Source organism: Natator depressus, chromosome 1 (genome assembly GCF_965152275.1).
Source record: "Natator depressus isolate rNatDep1 chromosome 1, rNatDep2.hap1, whole genome shotgun sequence".
NCBI classification, from domain to species: domain Eukaryota; kingdom Metazoa; phylum Chordata; order Testudines; family Cheloniidae; genus Natator; species Natator depressus.
The window spans coordinates 17,643,968-17,664,708 of record NC_134234.1 but is presented as its reverse complement, the minus strand read 5'-3'; the positions used below and the strand labels follow the sequence as shown (position 1 = coordinate 17,664,708).

Here is a 20,741-nt window from a genome sequence, read left to right as displayed (position 1 = left end):
CCCCTGAACCTCCTGCACTTCAAGAAAGAGCTGATCAGGAGGTGCGGGGAGGGAGGGGGAGGCGCTGATCGGTGGGGCTGCCGGTGGGCGGGGAGCTGATGGGGGGCTGTTGACGTATTACTGTGGCTCTTTGGCAATGTACATTGGTAAATTCTGACTCCTTCTCAGGCTCAGGTTGGCCACCCCTGCTCTAGAGGCTCATACTTTTAGCCTGGTTTGATTCCCAGTGATGGTTGTTATAAAAATTGCGACTTGCCCCCCATTAGAATGGCTGTGAGCCTAGGGCACTAGGTGTGAACTTCCATTATTATGGGGAAGTATTTAACCCTTAGTGTCTGTTCTGCAGCCCTCTTTGTGTCTGATTCACAGTGGGTAGGAGAGCACTTTGGAGCAGACCCTGCAGGGATCATCTGCAAGTTTCCAGCTTGTGCTGCATTCCAAATGCATGGCATTGTTGTGAGGTTTTATTTTCTGTTTAGCACAACTTGAAAGCTTGGGCATCACATGCCAACTGAAAGAGCTACAGGGCCAAGCGTAAATTCTGTTTCCTGCAGCAGGTAGTTTCCTTCACCTAATCACGCATGAAGTGTCACCCAGTACAAAAGACATAGACCTCACACAAGCAGCAGTAGAATTCATCCCGTTGGGATCTGCAAAGGTGTTCAGTGCTATTGAAACCAGCAACACTGAACTCCTCCTGCGTGGGGATTCAGCACTTTATATTTGACAGCAAATGTCTGCGATAAGCAGTGGCCAGTGCCACAGTAGGAAGTCCTGGGAAAGAGCGGGAAGGAGGGCAATCATGTGGGCACAGGAGAAAGGGTGAGGCAGGAACTAGCACAGGGTGAGTGTTATGGAGATTGTTTCAAATGTTAAAGGAGAGAGATGAAATATGAGAGACAGAGAAGAAAGTATAGTCCTTGTGCCCGGAGCCCTCACCTGACCTGCTTGGCAACACCTCTGCCTGTTCCTCCGAGGAACACAGATGTTGCCAGACTGGATAAGATCCATGGTCCATCTAATCCAGTATCCTATCACTGACAGTGGACAGCACTGAATGTTTCACAGGAAGGTGTAAGAAAACCCACAGTAGGTTAAGGAATAACCTGTCGGCAGAGGTGGTTTCCTTCCTGACCCCAATAGTTAGAAGTTAGCTTATATTATGAAGCAGGAAGGGTTTTCCTCAAGGTCCTCCTTAAACACACCTCTTCTGACAAGCCCTAGTCCTTGCACAGGGAAGTGTTCACAATATAAATGTCCATAATATCATGGAAGCAATAAGTCTGAGTGGCACACTGCTCTACACATTCACCCTACTTCTTCTTGCCTGCCTTCCTCCCCCTTGCATTTGTATGTGGTCTGTCTAGAGCACAAGCTCTTTGGGGGCAAAGGCCATGTCTTTTCATCTATCTGTAAAGTGCCTGATATGTTGTTGGCACTATCCTGTCCAAATATTAAGAAAAGCTAAAGAACCACAGGAAAGGGAGGATGTATCATGAGAGAACATTTAGGACAAGCAAACCCAACGCAATTGGGGTATTCAGTGAAGTCAGAGAGGAGGCCTGGTGGTTCATAACCACCAGAGGCAAGAGGTCACTGTGGCATTGTACATGGCTAGAGACAGATGAGAATGAGCAGACTGTGACCACCAGAGAGAAGAGTACCCGGAGGAATTCCACACAGCTAGAAGTTTCAAATCGATACCAGGTCCTCAACATGAAAACTTTGGAAGATACATCTTAAGATCCGGTAGATCCAAGGGAATGGAGAGGTGTACAGGACACATATGTGGATGGCAGTTTGTCCCTACCTGTAAGAAAATCAAGCTTCCCGCAAAATTGTCATCCAACCATTCTAGGAAGAAAGATGATCCTTGTTGGGTATTCAATACTCAGAAGAACCAAAAGAACATTCTGCAAAGGACAGGCAGACAACAGAACAGTGTGCTGCCTTCCCAGAGGCAAGACACCACACATCACTCTCTTAAGATTGGATAGTCTTCTGAAGTCGACAGACCAGGATCCATAGTAATGATACCATGTCATGGGATATCGCACAGATAGTAGATTACTTCAGGGAACTCAGCAATGTGATGAAGAAGAATATCCAAGCAATCTGCTTCAAGATTTTTCCTGTCCCATGAGTGAAAAAAGACACATGATTCTGGTAGTGAACCGCTGGCAAAGTAAGTGGTGTAGGGTTTCATGGAACTTTGGTCCACCTTGTGTGGGTAGAGGAAGCTGTATATTTTAGATGGCCTCCACCGCAGGAGAAAGGGGACCAATCTCCTTGAGGACAGGCAGGCTAGAGTACTCAGAATGGAATTAAACTAAAAGCAAAAGGGGACGAACAAAGGGGGGAGATATGAGCAAAATAGAAATGCTGAAAACAAAATTAGTGAAAGAACCACATGACATAAAGAGAAGAAATTATTGAATTGTCTATACACCAATCTTAGGATTCTAGGTAATAAATACAATGAATTGGAATTGCTCATTCTTTAGCATAAATTCAATCTAATTGGTAAAAACCTGGTTTGATAGTAAACATGATTGGAATGTTAAAATCAATGGTTATAACCTATTTAGGAAGGATCAAGTGGGCAAAAGAGGAGGTGGAGTGGCACTCTATGTGAAAAATGGCATTACCTGTTTGACTCACTGATAACTCGGAAGAAAATGATCTTGAATGCTTATGGATCAGAGTGCTAACAGATAAAGCACAAGATGGGATATTAGTTGGTGTCTGTTACAGACCACCAAATTACACTATGAAACAGGATGACCACCTCCTTACGCACTTATTGATAACGTGTAGGGAAAAAACTTTGTGATCATGGGAGAACATCAATTTGAGAGACATATGCTGGAGGTCTCATGCTGCCAATACTAAAACTAAAACATCCTTGGAATTTCTAAACATTATGGATGACAATTTCCTAACTCAAAAAGTAATGCAGCCAACACAGGGGAATTTTTATTAGACCTTGTCTTAACAGATAAAGAGGAACTGATTACAGAACTAAAAATAAAGTGTAGCTTAGGTACAAGTGATCATGACTGGTTCACATTTATAACGTGCAAGCAGAATAATGTTCAGTAATATATATATGTAATAGCGCGATTTCACAAAGCAGAATAGAATTATGAGCCAAATGAGCTGGGAGGAAGAATTTAATTTGAAAAATTTCAGTGATAACTGGGAATCATTTTAAAACACCTTACTAGAGGCCCTGAAAGAGAAAATCCCACAACTGAGAAAAAAGGCAGTGCTGGTTAAAAAACAACCACCTGGTTTAGAGGTAAAGTGAAGGCAGCTATAAAAAATAAAAATAAAATGTATAACAAATGGAAGCAAGGGGAAGTTGATAGTAATGAATACAAATAATAAATTAGGGACTGTAGAAAATTGATAAGGGAAGCAAAGGAACACAAGACGAAAGCTATGGGTCAGAAGACTTAAAGACAGTAAGAAGGAGTATTTTTAAATATATTCAGGACAAAAAGAATTCTGTCAGTGGTATTGGTCCATTACTAGGTGGAAATGTTAGAATTATCAATAATAATACAGAAAAGGTAGAAATATTCAATACATATTTCTGTTCTGTATTGGGGGAAAAACAGACAATACAGTCTCGTCCTATGGTGACAACACTCTTTCCGTTCCACTAGTCTGTCTGGAGGATGTTAAACAGAAGCTACTGATCTTAGACATGTTTAAATCAGCAGGTCCAGATGATGTGCATCCGAGAGTTTTAAAAGAGCTGGCTGTGGAGCTCTCTGGACCATTAATGTTGATTTTCAATAAGTCTTGGAGCACTGGGGAAGTCCCAGAAAACTGGAAGAAAGATGATAATGTGCCAGCGTTTTAAAAGGATAAATGGGATGACCCAGGTAATTATAGACCTGTCAGCCTGACTTCGATCCTGGACAAGATAATGGAAAGGCTCATACGGGACTTGATTAATAAAGAATTAAAGGAGGGTAATGTAATTAATGCAAATCAACATGGGTTTATGGAAAATAGATCCTGTCAAACTAATTTATCTTTTTTTAATTAGATTATAAGTTTAGATAGGTAAAGTCAGTAGTGCTGACTTAATATACTTAGACATCTGTAAGGCATTTGAGTTGGTTCCACACAACACTTTGATTAAAAAATTAGAATGATATAAAATCAAAATGGTACACATTAAATTGATTAAAAACTGGCTAACAGATGGGTCTCAAAACGTGATTGTAAATGGGGAATCATCATCTCAGTGAGTGGGTTTCCAGTTAGGTCCCACAGGGATTGGAGGCCAAGGATCCTGGCCCTTTGCTATTTAACATTTTTATCAATGCCCTGAAAGAAAATATAAAATAATCACTGATAAAATTTGCAAATAACAAAACTTGGGGGAGTGGTAAAGAGGATAGGTCACTGATTCAGAGAAATATGAATCGCCTGGTAAACTGGGCACAAACAAATGAGTTTTAATACATCTAAATGTAAATGTGTAGGTCATACTTACAGGATGGGGGACTCTATCCTGGGAAGCAGTGACTCTGAAGAAGATTTGGGTGTTGTGGTAGATAATCAGTTGAACATGAGCTCCCAATGTGATGCTATGGCCAAAAGAGCTAATGCAATCCTTGGATGCATAAACGGGAATCTCAAGTAAGAACAGAGAGGTTTTTTACCTCTGTATTTGGCACTGGTGTTACTGCTGCTCTAATACTGTCTAGTTGTGATGCCCACAATTCAGGAAGGATATTGATAAATTGGAGAGGGTTCAGAGAGGAGCCACCAGAATGATTAAAGGATTAGAAAAGCTGCCACATAGTGAGAAGACTCAAAGAGCTCGATCTATTTAGCTTAACAAAAAGAAGGTTAAAGGATGACTTGATTACAGTCTATAAGTATCTACATGGGGAACAAATATTGAATAATGGGCCTTTTAATTTAGCAGAGAAAGGTATAAAAAGATCCAGTGGCTGGAAGTTGAAGCTAGACAAATTCAGACTGGAAATAAGGCATACATTTTTAAAGGTGAGAATAATTAACCATTGGAACAATTTACCGAGGGTCATGGTGGATTCTCCATCACTGACAATTTTTAAATCAAGATTGGCTGTTTTTTCTAAAGGATATGCTCTACAAATTAGTTTGGGGAAGTTCTATGGCCTGTGTTATACAGAAGGTCAGACTGGATGGTCACAGTGGTGCTGTCTCATCTTGGAAACTGTGAATCTAGGGATATATGAATGTGATCTCTATCCTCATGTTTTCCTAACCCATCACTTTAGCATATGCTGTATAAGGAAACCAGACCTCCCTGGCTGCGTTTTGGGACCCAGGTCTTCAGCAGGTGTAAACTGGCACAACTCCAATGACTTTAGTTCAGGATCTGACCCTTGGTGTCCACATGACATATTGTAGTGCTGTGCCACAAAGTCTTCCAAATTGAATCTCCCAAAGCCTGGCTACAGTTCTGTACACTCGATTGTGGCTGCTGCAGATTATAGCCCCAGAGGAGTAAAGTGCCAAAGCAGGCTCCCGTGTTTCCTCCTGAAAATAAGAAGATGTGCAGGGAGATATCTGAAAGGAAAATCAACTCATGCTCCCTGCTGTCAGCCCATCTCCAGTGGTGGCAGGATCCATGTGGTGGATAAATATCAGGAGGCTACAGCTGATTTAGGCCTCAGATGATCACAGAACCCCTAGTTTGTATTGCTACGTTATATAACTCAGAGATGAGAGAGGATGGTAAGAGGGAAAGAACTCATCTGTGTTGCCCCAGGAAGACTTATTTCAGTTGTTGTTCAGTTCAGTCCAATTTGCTGCTTAAGTTTGCCTATTGTTTGGGACATTAAGTAAATTGAAAACACTAGTAACTGGAATTTCATGGCCTCACTGCTCTCATCTTCTCACTGACGGAAGGAAATAGTTTTGAACTTTTTTAGTAATAACGTGGTTTATTCTGCACTTTTCTTCCTGAAGGATCTCAGAGTGCTTTTACCGCTGTATTCATCCACAACCACACTGGAAAATGATGCACAGCTGATTCTGGAGTAGAATGATGCATCTAAGTAGGTCGCAGCACAACAGTAGAGATGGGAAATTTGGGCCATGGCCACTGAGGCAAAATCCTACTTGACATTGTTACATGATCTCCTGGAGGCGCATGTCACTTTACATAAGGAATAAAGATGTGATTCCTGCCCTGAGAAGCTTGCAACTTAAAGGCCCATCTAAGTCAACGAGAGCCTTTCCAATGACATCAGTGGCCTTTGGATCAGCACCTAGGGGTTCAGTTATGCATGATGGGCCAACTGATACTATACTGCAGTGTAATTTACATGGGGCGTGTTGTCCAGTATAGTTGCGTTAACCTCTGCTTTTGTGAAACAGGCCATAGGATCTTTAACTTCCACCTGGACAGCTACCAAAGGTGTGCTACTCTCTGCAACATCTCATCCACTGAATGTCACGTGTAACAATACCTCCTTTACTACCATACGTCTATGCCATTATTGACTGCAGCCCCTAGTCCTGGTGGGTCAAAATCACCTCTCTGCAGGTATCGACCACAAAGCCTATTCACTCTAAATACCACTTAATCCCAGTTCTAAGTGGATCTTAGGCCCTGTGCTGGCCCTTTGCACAAGGGTGACGGTTACTTGGTGTGACTGTAACCATAATCATCTGACCTACTGCTACTAACAGAGACCTGCTTGCCACAGGCAGTCTCCCTCCCGAGTGTAATTAGATCAAAGGAGAGGCACAGCTTCTGATTTTGTCTAGCAGCATAGCTCACTCCATCAGTTATTGTTGCTCTGCCTGCTGCTTTCTGTTGTTTTGAGAGTGCAAAGGGGTCAAGCCATAAGACTGAGAGATAGACTAAGACTTGAACCAATAAGAATTAACTAGATGCTTTTTGATCCCTATTATGGACCAGTGCAGTGCAGCTGAAATGACAGTGTTTGGTATAAAGCCATTTGCAATAGTAACAACAAAGCTGGCTTTCGAAGGGTGATTGGTTGGCTGAGGCACCTTTCACTGCTGGATCACTGGTTGAAATCCAGACCTGGCTGCAAGTGACCCAAAGCGATTACCATCTGATGAGTGGTTTATTTAAAATAAATCTCTACCTCCTACCCTTCTGAGGTTCACTTTATTAGTAATTATAACTATGCTACAGGCATTTACAGAGGAGTAACACTAGCAGCAGACAGCCTGATATGTCCTTAGAATATGTGAATTAACACTCACTCACTCCAGGAATCTAAAACGAGAACCTAGATTAGTAACTCTTATCCTTGGGTTACCAGTAACTGATGAAATTTGGGCAAGAGGTGGCATTTCGATTTTTTTTCTGCTAATTGGAGCTGTTCTACTTGGTTCTCTGATCAATTGTTAAAATGGACTGGCATTGACTTTGGTGTTGATTTTACTTTCATTCTATGTGGGGGTTAACATTATGGACTATTTGGGCTCTCTCTTTGTGAGAAAGGTACAGCTAAGACAAACCAGGATACAAACCACCAGAGCAAGGCTATGAAGTCCAATAATAAATGACAGTAGTCATATTTTGCGGGGACTGAGAGTGAGGACTCCTGGGTTTCCAGGCAAATGACACTACAAAATTGCAAAGTATTCTTATTAATGTCTTCCTCTGTCCACCTCTTTTCATATAGTAGAGATTATGAACAGCTCAAAGGCTGACTGACATTCCACTGAGCCTTGTAAAGGCAGTTAGCTGAAAACACAAGGGCCTGATCAAAATGGATGGTGGATTCCCATAGGGCACCTTTTCTCACCAGGGTGGAAGCCACTTGCTTAATGTGAGTGACATGTAGGTAAATGAAATAATACCCTACCAGCCTGCTGTCATTGGAAAGGAATACAGATGGAGACTGAACTGCCAGGTGGAGCTGTCTTGAAGGTCAGAGCATTTTATTTAGCACAAATCAGTGTCATTTGTGGAGATGAAATCTGTTCAGACTTTAATAGGATAAATCACAAGGGATCTTCCAGGATAAATCAAAAAGGCTTTTTTCCAAAGCACTAAGTAATTTGAATGAAGAACCAATGCATGGCTTTTAAAATTGAGAATCATGCAGTATTTTGAAAAGGAAGGTAGTGAGCAATTCCTGATAAAGTGGTGGGGGCGGAATCAGCATTGCCACACAGACATCCCCAACTGGCTGCTCATAGAATAACTGATCACTAGGATGGCTTAATGCCCATTGAGTGCAAAATCCACCCCCTGTAAATTTGCCACTGAATTTAGTGGGGATCCGATGAATTTAGAGAAAGTGGAGTATGTGGGAGGAGAAATGTTCAAACGTGTCCTGACAGTTACCTTGCAACTCCGAGAGGAAAGTAGAGCTGGGTTCATGCTATAGGTATGATTAGTTTAACTTTGTTGATTCCCAGGCTCAGAAGAGAGTGTAAATCAATAGCTAGCGGTAGCAAACACTTACGTTGAATAATAGAGAAATAATATTATACTGTATTTCTCCAAAGACCTTAGCTTAAATAAATGTCTAAATTCAAGTCTACTGCTGTTTCCATCTAATTCTATTGTACAGTCTCTATTTAGACTCTGTTGCTTGATGCCAGTCTAGAGTCGGGATTCCTGGGCTGTATTTCCTTCTCTGCTGCTGGCCTGCAGTGTTACTTTGGGCAAATCATTCAGCCTCTTTGAGAGTCATTTTAAGAGTTTGATCGATGCTCCCATTGAATTCAATGGCAAAACTCCCATTTACTTCCACAGGCATAGAATAGGACCCTCAGGACTCTGTTAAGTAAATGAGAGTTTTGCCATTGAATTCAATGACAGCAGGATCAAACACTACATGAATAATAATACTTAGCTCTTAGATAGTGCCTTTTATCCCTAGATCTCAAAGCACTTTACAAAAGAAGGGGTTTTTTTTCATTAGGACCATTTAACAGACGGAGAAACTGAGTCATAGAGGGGTGACGTGACTTACCCAAGATCAAACTGCAATGACTCCCACTCCAGTTCAATATATATTGGGCCACATTGTTTCTCTTTAATTGGCTTGTGATGTAGTTAGCATTAGTACTATCAGAGTGTATGCAATAATGAGCTAAATCCACTGGATGCAGAGCTGCAGTACTTCTCCTTCAACGTTTTATTCCCCCAAGCTATTAATGCTGCCTGGTGTGCTTAGGGAAACAAATACTGAAATCTACCAATGAAGATAACACTTCTGTATGTTTTTTTTCAGCCACAGCCCAGCTCACAAGTATTACCTGACATCAGACCCAATCACTGGCTCCATCTACCTCTCTGACACTAACAGCCGACGCATCTATAAGATCAAGTCGACCTCCATCGTGAAGGATGTTGTCAAGAATTCGGAGGTGGTGGCAGGGACTGGGGATCAGTGCCTTCCCTTTGATGAAACCCGCTGTGGAGATGGGGGCAAAGGCACCGAAGCAACACTCACTAACCCCAGGGGTAAGATGCAGCCTCTTCTTACAAGCATTTTAAAGTGGGCTTTGAGAAAGGTGCCAAACCAACAGTTCTGGAAACAGATCTCCTCTGTCCACAGAACAGGGCAACCCACTAACGTGTCTTAGCTCTGAGCTGGAGGGATCACCACTAGGGATGAGTGGATCATTCAACCCCAGGCCCTTCCAGTCCTTAGCCTTGTATTGAGACTGCTAAGAATGGTGCCAATTTGGAGGGGGGTGATTTTATAGATATGTGTCCAATGGGAACTGTACTGAGAGGACCAATCCATTTCATATACCACTTAGCCCCCAAAACACCATGAGAGAATTAAAACTTTTGGTCACTACCCATCTGGACTACATTCAGTTAAATTCAGTTCAGTTCATTGAGACTTTAGTGGCATAAAAGACTCTGCAAGTGTTGCTGTATATAAAATAGAGACAGACCCCTCAGGTATCTCTCAGAGGTAAGTTGAAGCCAGGGTTACACACTGCAGTTTGAGCCCTTGTGATCCAGGGCTTGTCTATACGAGAAAGTTACACCAGTTTAACTACAAATATGATTTTAACCAATATAGTTAAGCCCATGCAAAAGGCTATGTGGACACTAATTCTGATACAAAAATGTCTTATTTCAATGTAGTTTTAACCTGTTCTGGTCAATTAAACTAAACTGAAATAAACCTGCTTAAACCAAAATAAGAGAGTTTACATAGACATTTCCACTGGTTGAACTAATTTGGTTTAAAATCACACCTTTAGTCAAACCAGTGCAACTCTTCATGTAGCCAAGTCCTCAGACTGGCAATCTAAAGTTGACAAGCTCTGCATGCAGTTACCGACCCCATGAGCCAGCTCCTCGATAAATCCAGTCTTAAGCCTAGATTGCAGTGAGGCTGATATATGTAGGAGAGAGGGTACTGTTGGCTTTCACACCTTATTCAAACATTTCGACCAGAAGGCCCAGATACCTTTCCAATGACTAAACTAGGACATATGCTTGCCATGCATGTGTTATCTCACTGGGATGGTGGCCTTTACACTCATTTCGTTTTGCTCAGTGTTGACAGGCTCGTGTTACAAACACTTGTTCTCACTTTAACTATGGGTTGTATTCAAATGCAACAACTGGGATGCGGCCCTGCAGCTTTATTTTTGTAGAGGAAATACCTTCATTCATACTATATGATGGACGGCTGCATGTGTAAAAGTGGGGGAAGATCCTCTGCAGAGACTGACCGATACTGCTGTTATAGAGGAGCTATTTGCGCAAGGAGCCCCTTCTGCTGCTCTGGTTGCATATCTTATTGCCTGTTGGTTAGGAACCTAGGGAATTATTTACGAGGTGTTGGCTTTAAAAACAAAAAAATCACACTTGGGCCTCCTGCCCAGCTACATCTGCACATTTAGCGTCAATGTGTGGCAGGTTTCTCTCTCAATCACAGTGAGAGGTTATGGGACCCCGTTTTCCATCAGCACTCCCATCTCCAAGCCTGTGCACCTGGCTGGAATCTCTGGAGTGGGGGAACCTCCTGACAAAGACATGGGGCCTTTCGCCTGTCGCTTTCACAGTGGAGCAGTGGAGGCGGCAGGGCTGTGTCTCTCCTGGCTACACGGGTTGGGAAATTATTTTTCTTGACATACAGATGACATTATTGTTATGGCATCCAAGGAACGAGAACCAATTTAGCGACCTTTTGTGTCGGCTCCCGTTGTGAATCTTCGTTATGCATGGGCTAGTTATGTTTCCTGGCAGGATGCAGGGGAAATTAGCCCAGGATGCTTCGTGCTGCTCTGTACCAAAAAATATTGAAGCGTAACTGCTCCCTGTATAATACTCAGAGGACTCATAATGGCTTCCTGGTGCACTCAGAACTCCCACTGAAGCTCCCATTACATGAGGATGACAGTATGTACAGTAGGCATAGGATTTACAAAGTCCATAGCTATGTGTCGATGGGTTGCTGAGGAGAAGTCAACCCATTTTACAAGGGGGAATGGAGTGAAAAGGGAAGTAGAGGGACAACATATGCTCTAATAGATCATCATGGGACAGGGAGTCAGGAGACCTGAAATCCAATTTCCTGCACTACTTAGCTGTTGAACATTGGGCTCAAAAATCAGGTAAGCTCTCTGGGTCTCCATTTCCTGCCCTGGAAGGCGGGGGAAATCATACTTTCCTTCCTCCTCGGGTAATGACAGGTTTCAGAGTAGCAGCTGTGTTAGTCTGTATCCGCAAAAAGAAAAGAGTACTTGTGGCACCTTAGAGACTAACAAATTTATTTGAGCATAAGGTTTCGTGAGCTACAGCTCACTTCATCTGATGAAAAATAAAACCGCATTGAGGGTGGGAACGGCAATCACAAGCAACAAACTGCCAAAACATGGCAGGTGAATTTTCATATACATTTTGTCCCCACTTTCATCCAGTTCTAATTCCACCCATGAATTTGTAGAGTCACCTGAGTTAATAGCTCTGACTAGTGTGACTTGCTCCCCATGCATCTCAATAAATTAACACTGAAAACTAATGTTGACAAAATAATGTCAATGTCATTTACTAGCTCACTACCAGTCATTCTAGCGTACCAGAGAACACGCTTTCATTTTGAACTATTATGAAATACAGCTGCAGCAAGAAAGTGACTTCTTAGGCTTGTAACCAGCAGTCCTCAGACTTGCCCCTACCTTCTCTATCTCTCTGGAGTGGATGGGCAGAGGAGAGTGGATGGGCAGAGGAGAGTAGAAAACTATTCTGTGCGCCAAGCTGGCTGAATGTATCCAGGAGTTCAGGCAGCTGCTGGCCAGGGAAGCTTTTGGAAGATTCATTCTGCAGCTAGCTCTGCAAGCCTCTACTCTTTCTAAGTCTGAAGCCACTTCTTGACCCAAAATATTAATCTAGGCATGGGAGCAGGAACTTTGGTTTGCAGCGGAGAAGCAAGGACCCCTTTCCAGCTTGTATGCAGCTACCAGGGAAGCAGAGGCCTTTGCTTACATGGATAGCTTCAGCAGCGGGATCTCTCCCAATTGCCAGAAAATACTCAAGAAGATGAATGTGACAGTCTTGCAGAGCTAGCTGTAGCCGATGGAGAATCAGGCCCAAGGTATCAAAACCCTCACCTGGACTCTCCATGGCCCATTCCCTCCTTGGCTCCTCTGCTGAAACAGGGCATATTAGAAATACAGCAGATCAATAGATAAAACATGGGCGGCAGTTGCAGGATCGGTGGTATTTGTTAATCACTGGTCTGGCCCTTCCAATTCATTTGACACAGAGCGTGGCAGAGCTTTCAGATGCTAATGAATTTCAGTATACTCTGTACATTAAAGTGTTATCACTTTCTAATTATCATCTGCTAATACTGATCTTATTCTACAAGCAAGCTTTAAAAAAAATTATTAAAACTCCAGCTTGTCAGAGTGTTTTGTTTCCATCTAAGCACTCGCCAGTGGATCTTGTCACGAAAATGTTGTGGCAGTGAAATTGCCAAGAAGCCTGCAATTAACAGAGATCCAAGTGACAAGACTGACACAATATGAAGATCGTTTCAGAAGGGGGGAAAAGAGTCCATCCATTCAGCACCACAAAGGAGATGCAAAATGAAGTAATTAATTTGAGGACAGATCATTTCTGTCGGTGTGTAGTACTGAATGCATGAGCAAAATCTCCATTGTTCACTAAGTGCTCATCAATTCTAGCAGAATAAAAAAATAACAGGAAAGACAAGCACTTATCCAGCCAGACAAGGAAGCTCCATGTATAGGTGTTTCTTCTGAACCTAACTAACTTGTATTCAGGATGTGAGGATTAGAGGAGAACCCATTCCTTTACATCTTCTCTGCCCTCGGACGAGGATCTCCATTCAGCACCGTATGTACTGAGCTGTGCACCATGAGCTGCCTCATTCATTTGATATGATCTTATTGGGATTTTTTGTTAATAGGTTACCACGTGTAGGGTAACTACTTTTAGCTGTTCCTACTCTCTGGTGTCAGTTTGCCCTGCACCTTTGTGCTATCCTGTCACCAGGCCACGGGGACCTGATGTTACAAAAGAAATATCCTCATGACACAGCGTTCCACCAGCATAACTCATTATCATGACACTTCAATGGCACCGCAAGCCCAGCTTGCTAAAGGATGTTGGACCACCCCAGAGGAACTAGGGTCATTTCACATTTGTCAGCCCAGATCTTAAAATTCTAAGGTGCCATACTGTAGTCCTTACTCAGATAACATCAATGGGAACCTCATCTGATTAAGGTATCTGCGCAACTGGGCTTTTGATTTGCAGGCCAGCCATCTTTAATTCTAACTGTGTTGCTGTCGGTAAACGAAAGAAGGCTTGTGCCCATGCAACTTACACGTCCGAGGCCTTCAGTTCAGCATGCACAACATGCTTGTCTGACAGTGAACCAGCCTCAGCTGTGCTACTGTAAGTAGCCTGCCCAAAAGATGGAACTTCCTGTAATTAACTCCCCAAAAGGGTTCCCTTCCAGAAAGGAAAAATGAAAATTCCTTTAAGAGTTGAAGGTGGTAAATTAAGCCCGAGAATAGCCCTGACCACTTTAACCTGCTACACAGTAGCCATCAGCTACTTCTCTCCCTCCACACTGAAAATTACCCATTTCAAAGGCATCTGTCTAAAGGAGGCTGGAGCGCCTCCTTATGAGAACATCAGAAAGTTTAATTCCAAGAAGAGCAAGTAAAGTGACCTGGTATGGAATATACACCAAACGAAGAGAGGCTGATGGCACTGATTTAATGCCTGTATCCCATCTCCTGGGTTTGATCTGCGGTGAGTTCATGGGGCTATGAGGGGAAGCTGAGAGGGCTCTAAACAACCTTCCTTTCTCCCCTGACAGCCCCCAGCCTAAAGAGCAGCCTCACAGTCTATCTGGACAGTCCACTAGGGACCATTCTGTTGGCCCACGATCACCAGAGGCACTGCACTGCCTTCGTACACAGCCTGCATGGCGAGCAGGATGGAGCAGGTGACATAATAGCAGCATTAGGATTTCCCTACATCAGGGGAATCCCCATCTACTCCTTTAGGGCAGCTTTAAGCCAGCAGGGAAAAGGGAACTCAGGCTAAACCAAGGATCAGGCCCTTTTCTTCCTTTGTCTATACCACTGAATTCTCTCTTCCTCTGTTACTGTTTAACTAGACAAGTATAATGGTTAACTCACAAAAGCATTTGGGGTTACAATTTTTAGGAAAGATACTATGCAAAATAAAGTTGCATTGCGTTGGTGGTTAGACCCAAGCCCTGGAAGCAAATATACACATGGCCTGATTTTGCTGTAGCTGGCTAATCAGCCCAGACTGCAATTGCCCAGACATCAGACCCAAGTGTCGACCGCTGTGAAGAGCTGTCAGCATACTTTGCTGATAAGCTCAACCGAAAACATATGGAAGTAACTAGGAAAGAAAATTCCAGTCCTGACCAAATTGTATTATCCACCCCTACCCCTGATTGAGCTTGGCCCCATCACATATGCTGAAGCTCAAGAATCTCTGAAAAATATTAAAGCCCCAAGCTTTGAAATGGGTCCAGGCCCCTCTTGGCTGATAGAAACCAGTGAAGAACAACAAAGCCCACTCCCAATGGAAATAGTTGATACCCTTCTTCAGAGCTGCATGCCTACTAAACCCTTTGAAAAGCGCAGTACCATCCCAAGTCCAACCACCCATTCCTGGGCAATCGAACTGAGAAAGTAGTAGCCACCAAGCTATAATGGCATGTAACCTCCTGGTTGCCTCACAATAAGGGTTCAGACCACGGCACAGCACAGAAACTGTTCTAGTGGCATTAAAAGGCAACCTCCTTAAGTCCATGGGAAAGGCAAGATCTCTGTGCTCATATTACTGGACCTCTCTGAAGCCTTTGACACAATGGGGAACAAGGTATTGCCAACCCATCTACGTGACATAGCAGGAGTAGATGGCCCAGCACTACAGTGGTTTCAATCATTCTCCTGCCGCAAAACTCAGAGGGTGGCGTTAGGTATCGGCTCCTCCTCTCCAAAGGCCCTCACCTGAAGATTCCCACAAGTATCCATAATGTACATGTCCCAGACTGGTGGGTGAGCTAGTGAGATGCCAAGGGCTTAGCTGCCAACAGTATTTCAGTATTATTCCACTAGATATCTCACTCTAACCCAATGCAACCACTGCCACTGCTAAAACATCAGAATGCGGCCAAGAAATCAACTCCTGGATAAAAAATGGCTGGCTCAAGCTGAACCCGAGCAAGACCAAAGTGATGCTAGTCGGAAAGGGGACACACTTCAAAGAACTGGCCAAGATGTTGTCTCCACCTTTCCTGAAAGGTGTACAACCCCCTTCATCAAAGTACTGAGAAGCCTCAGTGTCCTGTTTTACTCCTCGCTAAGCTTGTATAACCAGGTAGCATGAGCATCACCTCCAGCTCGCTATGAATCTTTGTCCCATACGTACAGTTGAGGACCTCGACACAGTGATCCATGCATTCATGTCCTCCAGACTGGATTACTGTAATTCACTGTATCTGAAGTTGAATGTGAAGATGATGCCCAGACTTCAGCTGGTACGAGATGTGGCTGCATGCCTTCTCCATGGTTTGGGTCACCATGAGCTCATCAGGTCCATGCACAAATGTCAGGCCCAGTCAGCTTCTGATGTCAGTTTAAGGCTTTGGTCCTAATCTTCAAAGCAATTAATGGCTCAAGCCGCAGCTACATCAAAGACTGAATGTCAAAGTATACTCTGGGGCAGTGCACATCACAAAGCCTGGGACAAAGTACGTGGAAGCTGAGGATATAGCGTTCTCAGCCAGGGGATCTGGTTATGAACCATACTCCCAGAGGAGATCAGGGGAGCCGAGAGTCTGATTGTCTTTAGGAAATACTGCAAAACCTTCCTCTTCAAAAAAGGCCTTTTGAGCAGTAGAATGACACTCCCGTCATTCTTACCTTCTCCTATCCAAAGAAACCCAAACCCAAAATACGAAATTAATAGAATCTAAAAGATGGAAAAACCCTTCCCCAAGCAGAGTTTTAACCTGAAAAGGGAGACCTGCCAGAGACTCCATGAGGTCCACTGTGGACTTTCAATATTGCCATTCATTTTATATTGAAGGGGCTCAGGTATTACAGTGATGGGCAGCTGTATAAAACACTAAGATTGAGAATTCCATTAACTTCTACTCTTGATTTATACCAATATGAAAGAGAAGTGAATGGGGTCCTTGATTTCTGTTCCTGGCTTTGCCAGTGACTCACTGTGTGACCTTGTGAGAATCACTTTTTTTCTCATTTTTCCCATCTGCAAAATGAAGATGATCATGCCTGGCTCATAAGGGTGCTGTGAGGTCTAATTAGTAAGTATAAAGCCCTGTGAGAGCCTCTTATGACAGGGGCTTTAGAAATGCAGAGTACAGATAGCCTGGGAAAAAGAGAATTAAGGGAGGTTGTGTAAACATGGCAAGTGCTTGAGAAGTGATGCTAGAAGGGGCCTGAGGGTGGTGAAACGTGGAACAGTGGTCTGAAGCTAAAGATGGAAAAGTTCAAATCAGACATTTAGAATGTGTCTTATGAGAAAGGGGAATGAGATAATTCAATAAGTGGCCTACATGTGTTCAGAAACAGGTTAGTTAAAATGCTGTGGGATTAATATATGGAAAAGCTCTCCTCATTCCAGCGGATGGGACTTGGATGGACCTGACTGGTCTTTTCCAGCATTTCTTATCCATAATTCTCTGATAAGCACCTTAGTATCATCTCTTCATTTAAACAATTTGGCACTGATTCAACAAGCAATATAGAGTGTTTCTAAGTGATGATGCAGAATCACTTGGAAATCTTTTTCTTTCAGCAATTCATTGAAAATCCCGTACTACGTTCAAAGAATGGACTGTGATTCCTAAACAAAATTGTAGGGCCTAGTTCTCTGCTGTGCTTAATTGCTACTGACTTCAGTGGAGCAGTGCCAGGTTTCATTGGCCCACTGGTTGGCCAAATCAAGTATAATTAACTTTTAATCCGTTAAATAAATTTCTCCCAATGTCCTCATTCACCTAAGCCCTGAACTGGTGCCCTTTCACTCCAGTGGCAGTTGGCACAAGCCCTTAGACATCATCATTTATAAACAGGCATATGTCAAGCAGTGCTAAAAACCATTTGTTGCCTCAGCAAAGTATTTTGTTATCCTCTGGTGACCTTTCATTTATGATTTCCCTGCTCTTCTCCTTCCCAGGCATCACTGTGGACAAGTTTGGGTTGATTTACTTTGTAGATGGCACCATGATCAGACGTATTGACCAGAATGGGATTATCTCAACCATGCTGGGCTCCAATGACTTGACATCTGCCAGGCCTCTCAGCTGTGACTCCGCCATGGACATTTCTCAGGTACCAAAACTTGTATCAAATCAAAAGACCAGGCCAGTTTTACTCTGTGATATTTAAGACTCGCTCTCCTGTAGCGACGAGGTGCGGGCTTGCTTTTTTGTCACTAGATAATGGCACAGCACAGTTTTAGGACTGAATCAAATTAACATCTGGGAAATAGTGATTGGATGCTGTGGTGCCAAAATTAGCATCAGCTGGAAAACAAGTATCTTGAATTGCATCAAACTGCAAATTGGTTGCAGCTACCGTCATCCTGGGCTTTTAAGTCCTGCTTATTAAATGCAAAAAAACCCAAAAGTTCTGTATTTGATTATTTCTTTATTTGTGGCTGGGACAGTAGGCAAACCTGTTACTGGCCAGGACTCAATTTTCTGGGGTGCTGCCCATCCCATCAAATAGTGCCAGTTTGGAGGTACAGTCATTTAAAACCTTTTTTGCCATTTATTATTAGATGGCCAGAAGAGTGTTACCCCATTGTGCAAAAATACAAATCCTAGCTGGTGGGCTAAGTACTATTATTCAGCCACAATGGATATCAATGGGGTTTCCCTTTTGTAACTACCTACATAATTTTCATGCTCCCATATGGAATCCATTCTTCATGTTTTCCCCCCTAATTTGAAAAGATTACTCTTGCTTCTTTGTAGCAGGTTCCCACTGTCCGCAATTCATGAAAAGGCTAAAATTACAAGTTTAAAAGCTGTCATGCCTCATACAGAGGTAAATTTTGATGGTTAAAGGCCATCTTGCAGCATAATGACCCCCATCTCACAAGCATATTCCTTTCTTTACCAGGATCTTAGTGCCAGCCAGAGGAAGTTTATTGTGGACCAGGCTTTTTAAAAAATATATTTTCAGCTCACTTATAGCTTTTATATAATAATGTCCTCTTTAAACAGTTCTGAGATGGGTTCAAAATATGCCATCTGTATCCCCTGTCTCCCCATTCTTTAAAGTGAAAGGAGCTGTTCTCAGATAGTTCTGAGACAGACAGACACAACGGACAAGTTTTAAAAAAAACTCAACTTGGGGAACTATCTTTTCATCAATTATTGTGACTAGAAAAGTCTCAGCTGTCAGGCCCCTGAGGCACTGCGAGACCAGAGGGCATGAAATATATTTAGCTGCCAACATTGACAAGAAATGGGTTTTAAGGAACTGAAAATTCCCTCGTCAGTTCAGAGTAAACTCTGCTCTTGATGCTAACTCAAGGCTGCAGTAGAGCAATGCTCTAAAGACCATGGGAATGTGTGGAGTCATGCATTATTGAAGGGAAAACCACAGCTATAATGTTGTACCCCAGGAAGGGTTAAAGTAGGCCAAGAGCCAAGAAGAGATGGGGATTTTTGAGAATGTAGCAGAGGGAGACTAGACAGCTCTCAGCTTGCTGTGTCTAGCACTGAGACTCATGCCTCACAAGCGAGGGTGTTAGAAGTCACAAGACCAACCTGTGTTGTAACTGGCACCCTTTAATAAATAAGTGTAGGAGGAGGTTGAACATGACTGAAGGATCAAAACCAGACCATATGGTCGATGCTCTCTAGCAGTGACACTTGGCCAGTGGCTCGAGAGTCATGTGGGGCTCTTGTGTTGTCTGTGGATCTGACAGGAGCTCCTCTAACTCTGCTTGATCTCATACAAAGGCAGCAATGAGAGTGAGTTCTCTCGGCCTCAGGCTACTGGGGTCCCCTTCACATCCTTCCAAAGAGCTAGAGAAGGTGGGGACAAGGAGAAACAGCAGCCAGGGATAAGATGGCAGAAAGAGATGTATCAGAGAGGCAGAGTGGCACCCTAACATTGAACTGCAATGTCTGTGCCATGATATGTGTCATTGCAGAGTCAGTACTGCGCAACATTACCTCCATGTATGGGGTATGTCAGCGGGAAGTAAGTGGCATAACAGGAGCAGGAAGGGGATGAGCATCTCCGCTCTGCAAATTCTAAATTGGCATATGGTCCCTTCGGGAGTACAATCAGCTGTCATATGTTGTAGCAAACCTAACGGGTTACTCAAACTTACACCAGGGCCAAGGCTGGTGCTGCTGCAGCCTGGGGAATCAGGGAACTGGACCCTAGAAACTTTCACTATGACTAGGACTGTAACCATGAGAGATCTTTTAAGAACAGTTTGCCAAAAGGTGTTTAAAAACCTGACCTGGAGAAATTCTAAGATGACCAAGAACATCCTCCAGACAGACCTGCTCTCCATCCCTCCCACTGTAGAATCACGCATGTTGTGTGAGACCCTCTTAAAATTATTTGGCTCCCTTCAGCTCAGTGTTGAACCACTTCTTTGTATGTGAAACAAAATAAAATTATCTCAAAGTGTGTTTCTATGGCTCTTATTAACACTGAAATGGCTTGGAATATAAAAAGAAGCCAAATTATATTGAAATTTTCATGTTAGAGCTACATGTTACCCACGTAGAGGTAAAATTCTCTTAAGTTTGGCATTATTCTTAGCAAATCAAACAGTATCCTCAATTGAGAGACAATACGTTCCATTGTTAGAGCAGGAAATTGGGATCCCAGACGCTCACCTCTACGCCTGACTCATTGTGCCTTTAACCGCTCTCTGCCTCAGTTTACCCATCTACAAAATGGGTTATAAGAATACTTCTCTTTACAGCGTTATAGTGTTAGTAAATCACTTTGGGACAAAGGTGGGGCATACAAGTGTAAAGTATTATTATTACTTAAACTTGGTCTTTCATAATGCTTAACGCCATGAAAAAACACTGTGAAGCAAGCAATTGATTTCATGCAGTGAAATAAATAAACTGAAAATTTATATTTATCCATGGTTGCAGAACCAATGCCTGGATCCCAAGGCCCTGTACTAAGTTTTCAAAAAGATGTTCATAGCTTGCATACACAAA

The 20,741-nt window shown here is 42.9% G+C and overlaps 1 protein-coding gene across 2 annotated transcripts in view; it reads left to right on the top strand.

Moving 5' to 3' along the window:
* The window catches only part of TENM4 (teneurin transmembrane protein 4), a 2,219,108-nt gene that overhangs the window by 2,146,808 nt on the left and 51,559 nt on the right, over window positions 1-20,741 (top strand). For both annotated transcript variants that reach the window (XM_074955672.1, XM_074955678.1), the window contains 2 exons: window positions 9,243-9,475; window positions 17,708-17,862. In XM_074955672.1, coding sequence (XP_074811773.1) covers window positions 9,243-9,475; window positions 17,708-17,862 — 388 coding nt within the window. The remainder of the gene's footprint in view (window positions 1-9,242; window positions 9,476-17,707; window positions 17,863-20,741) is intronic.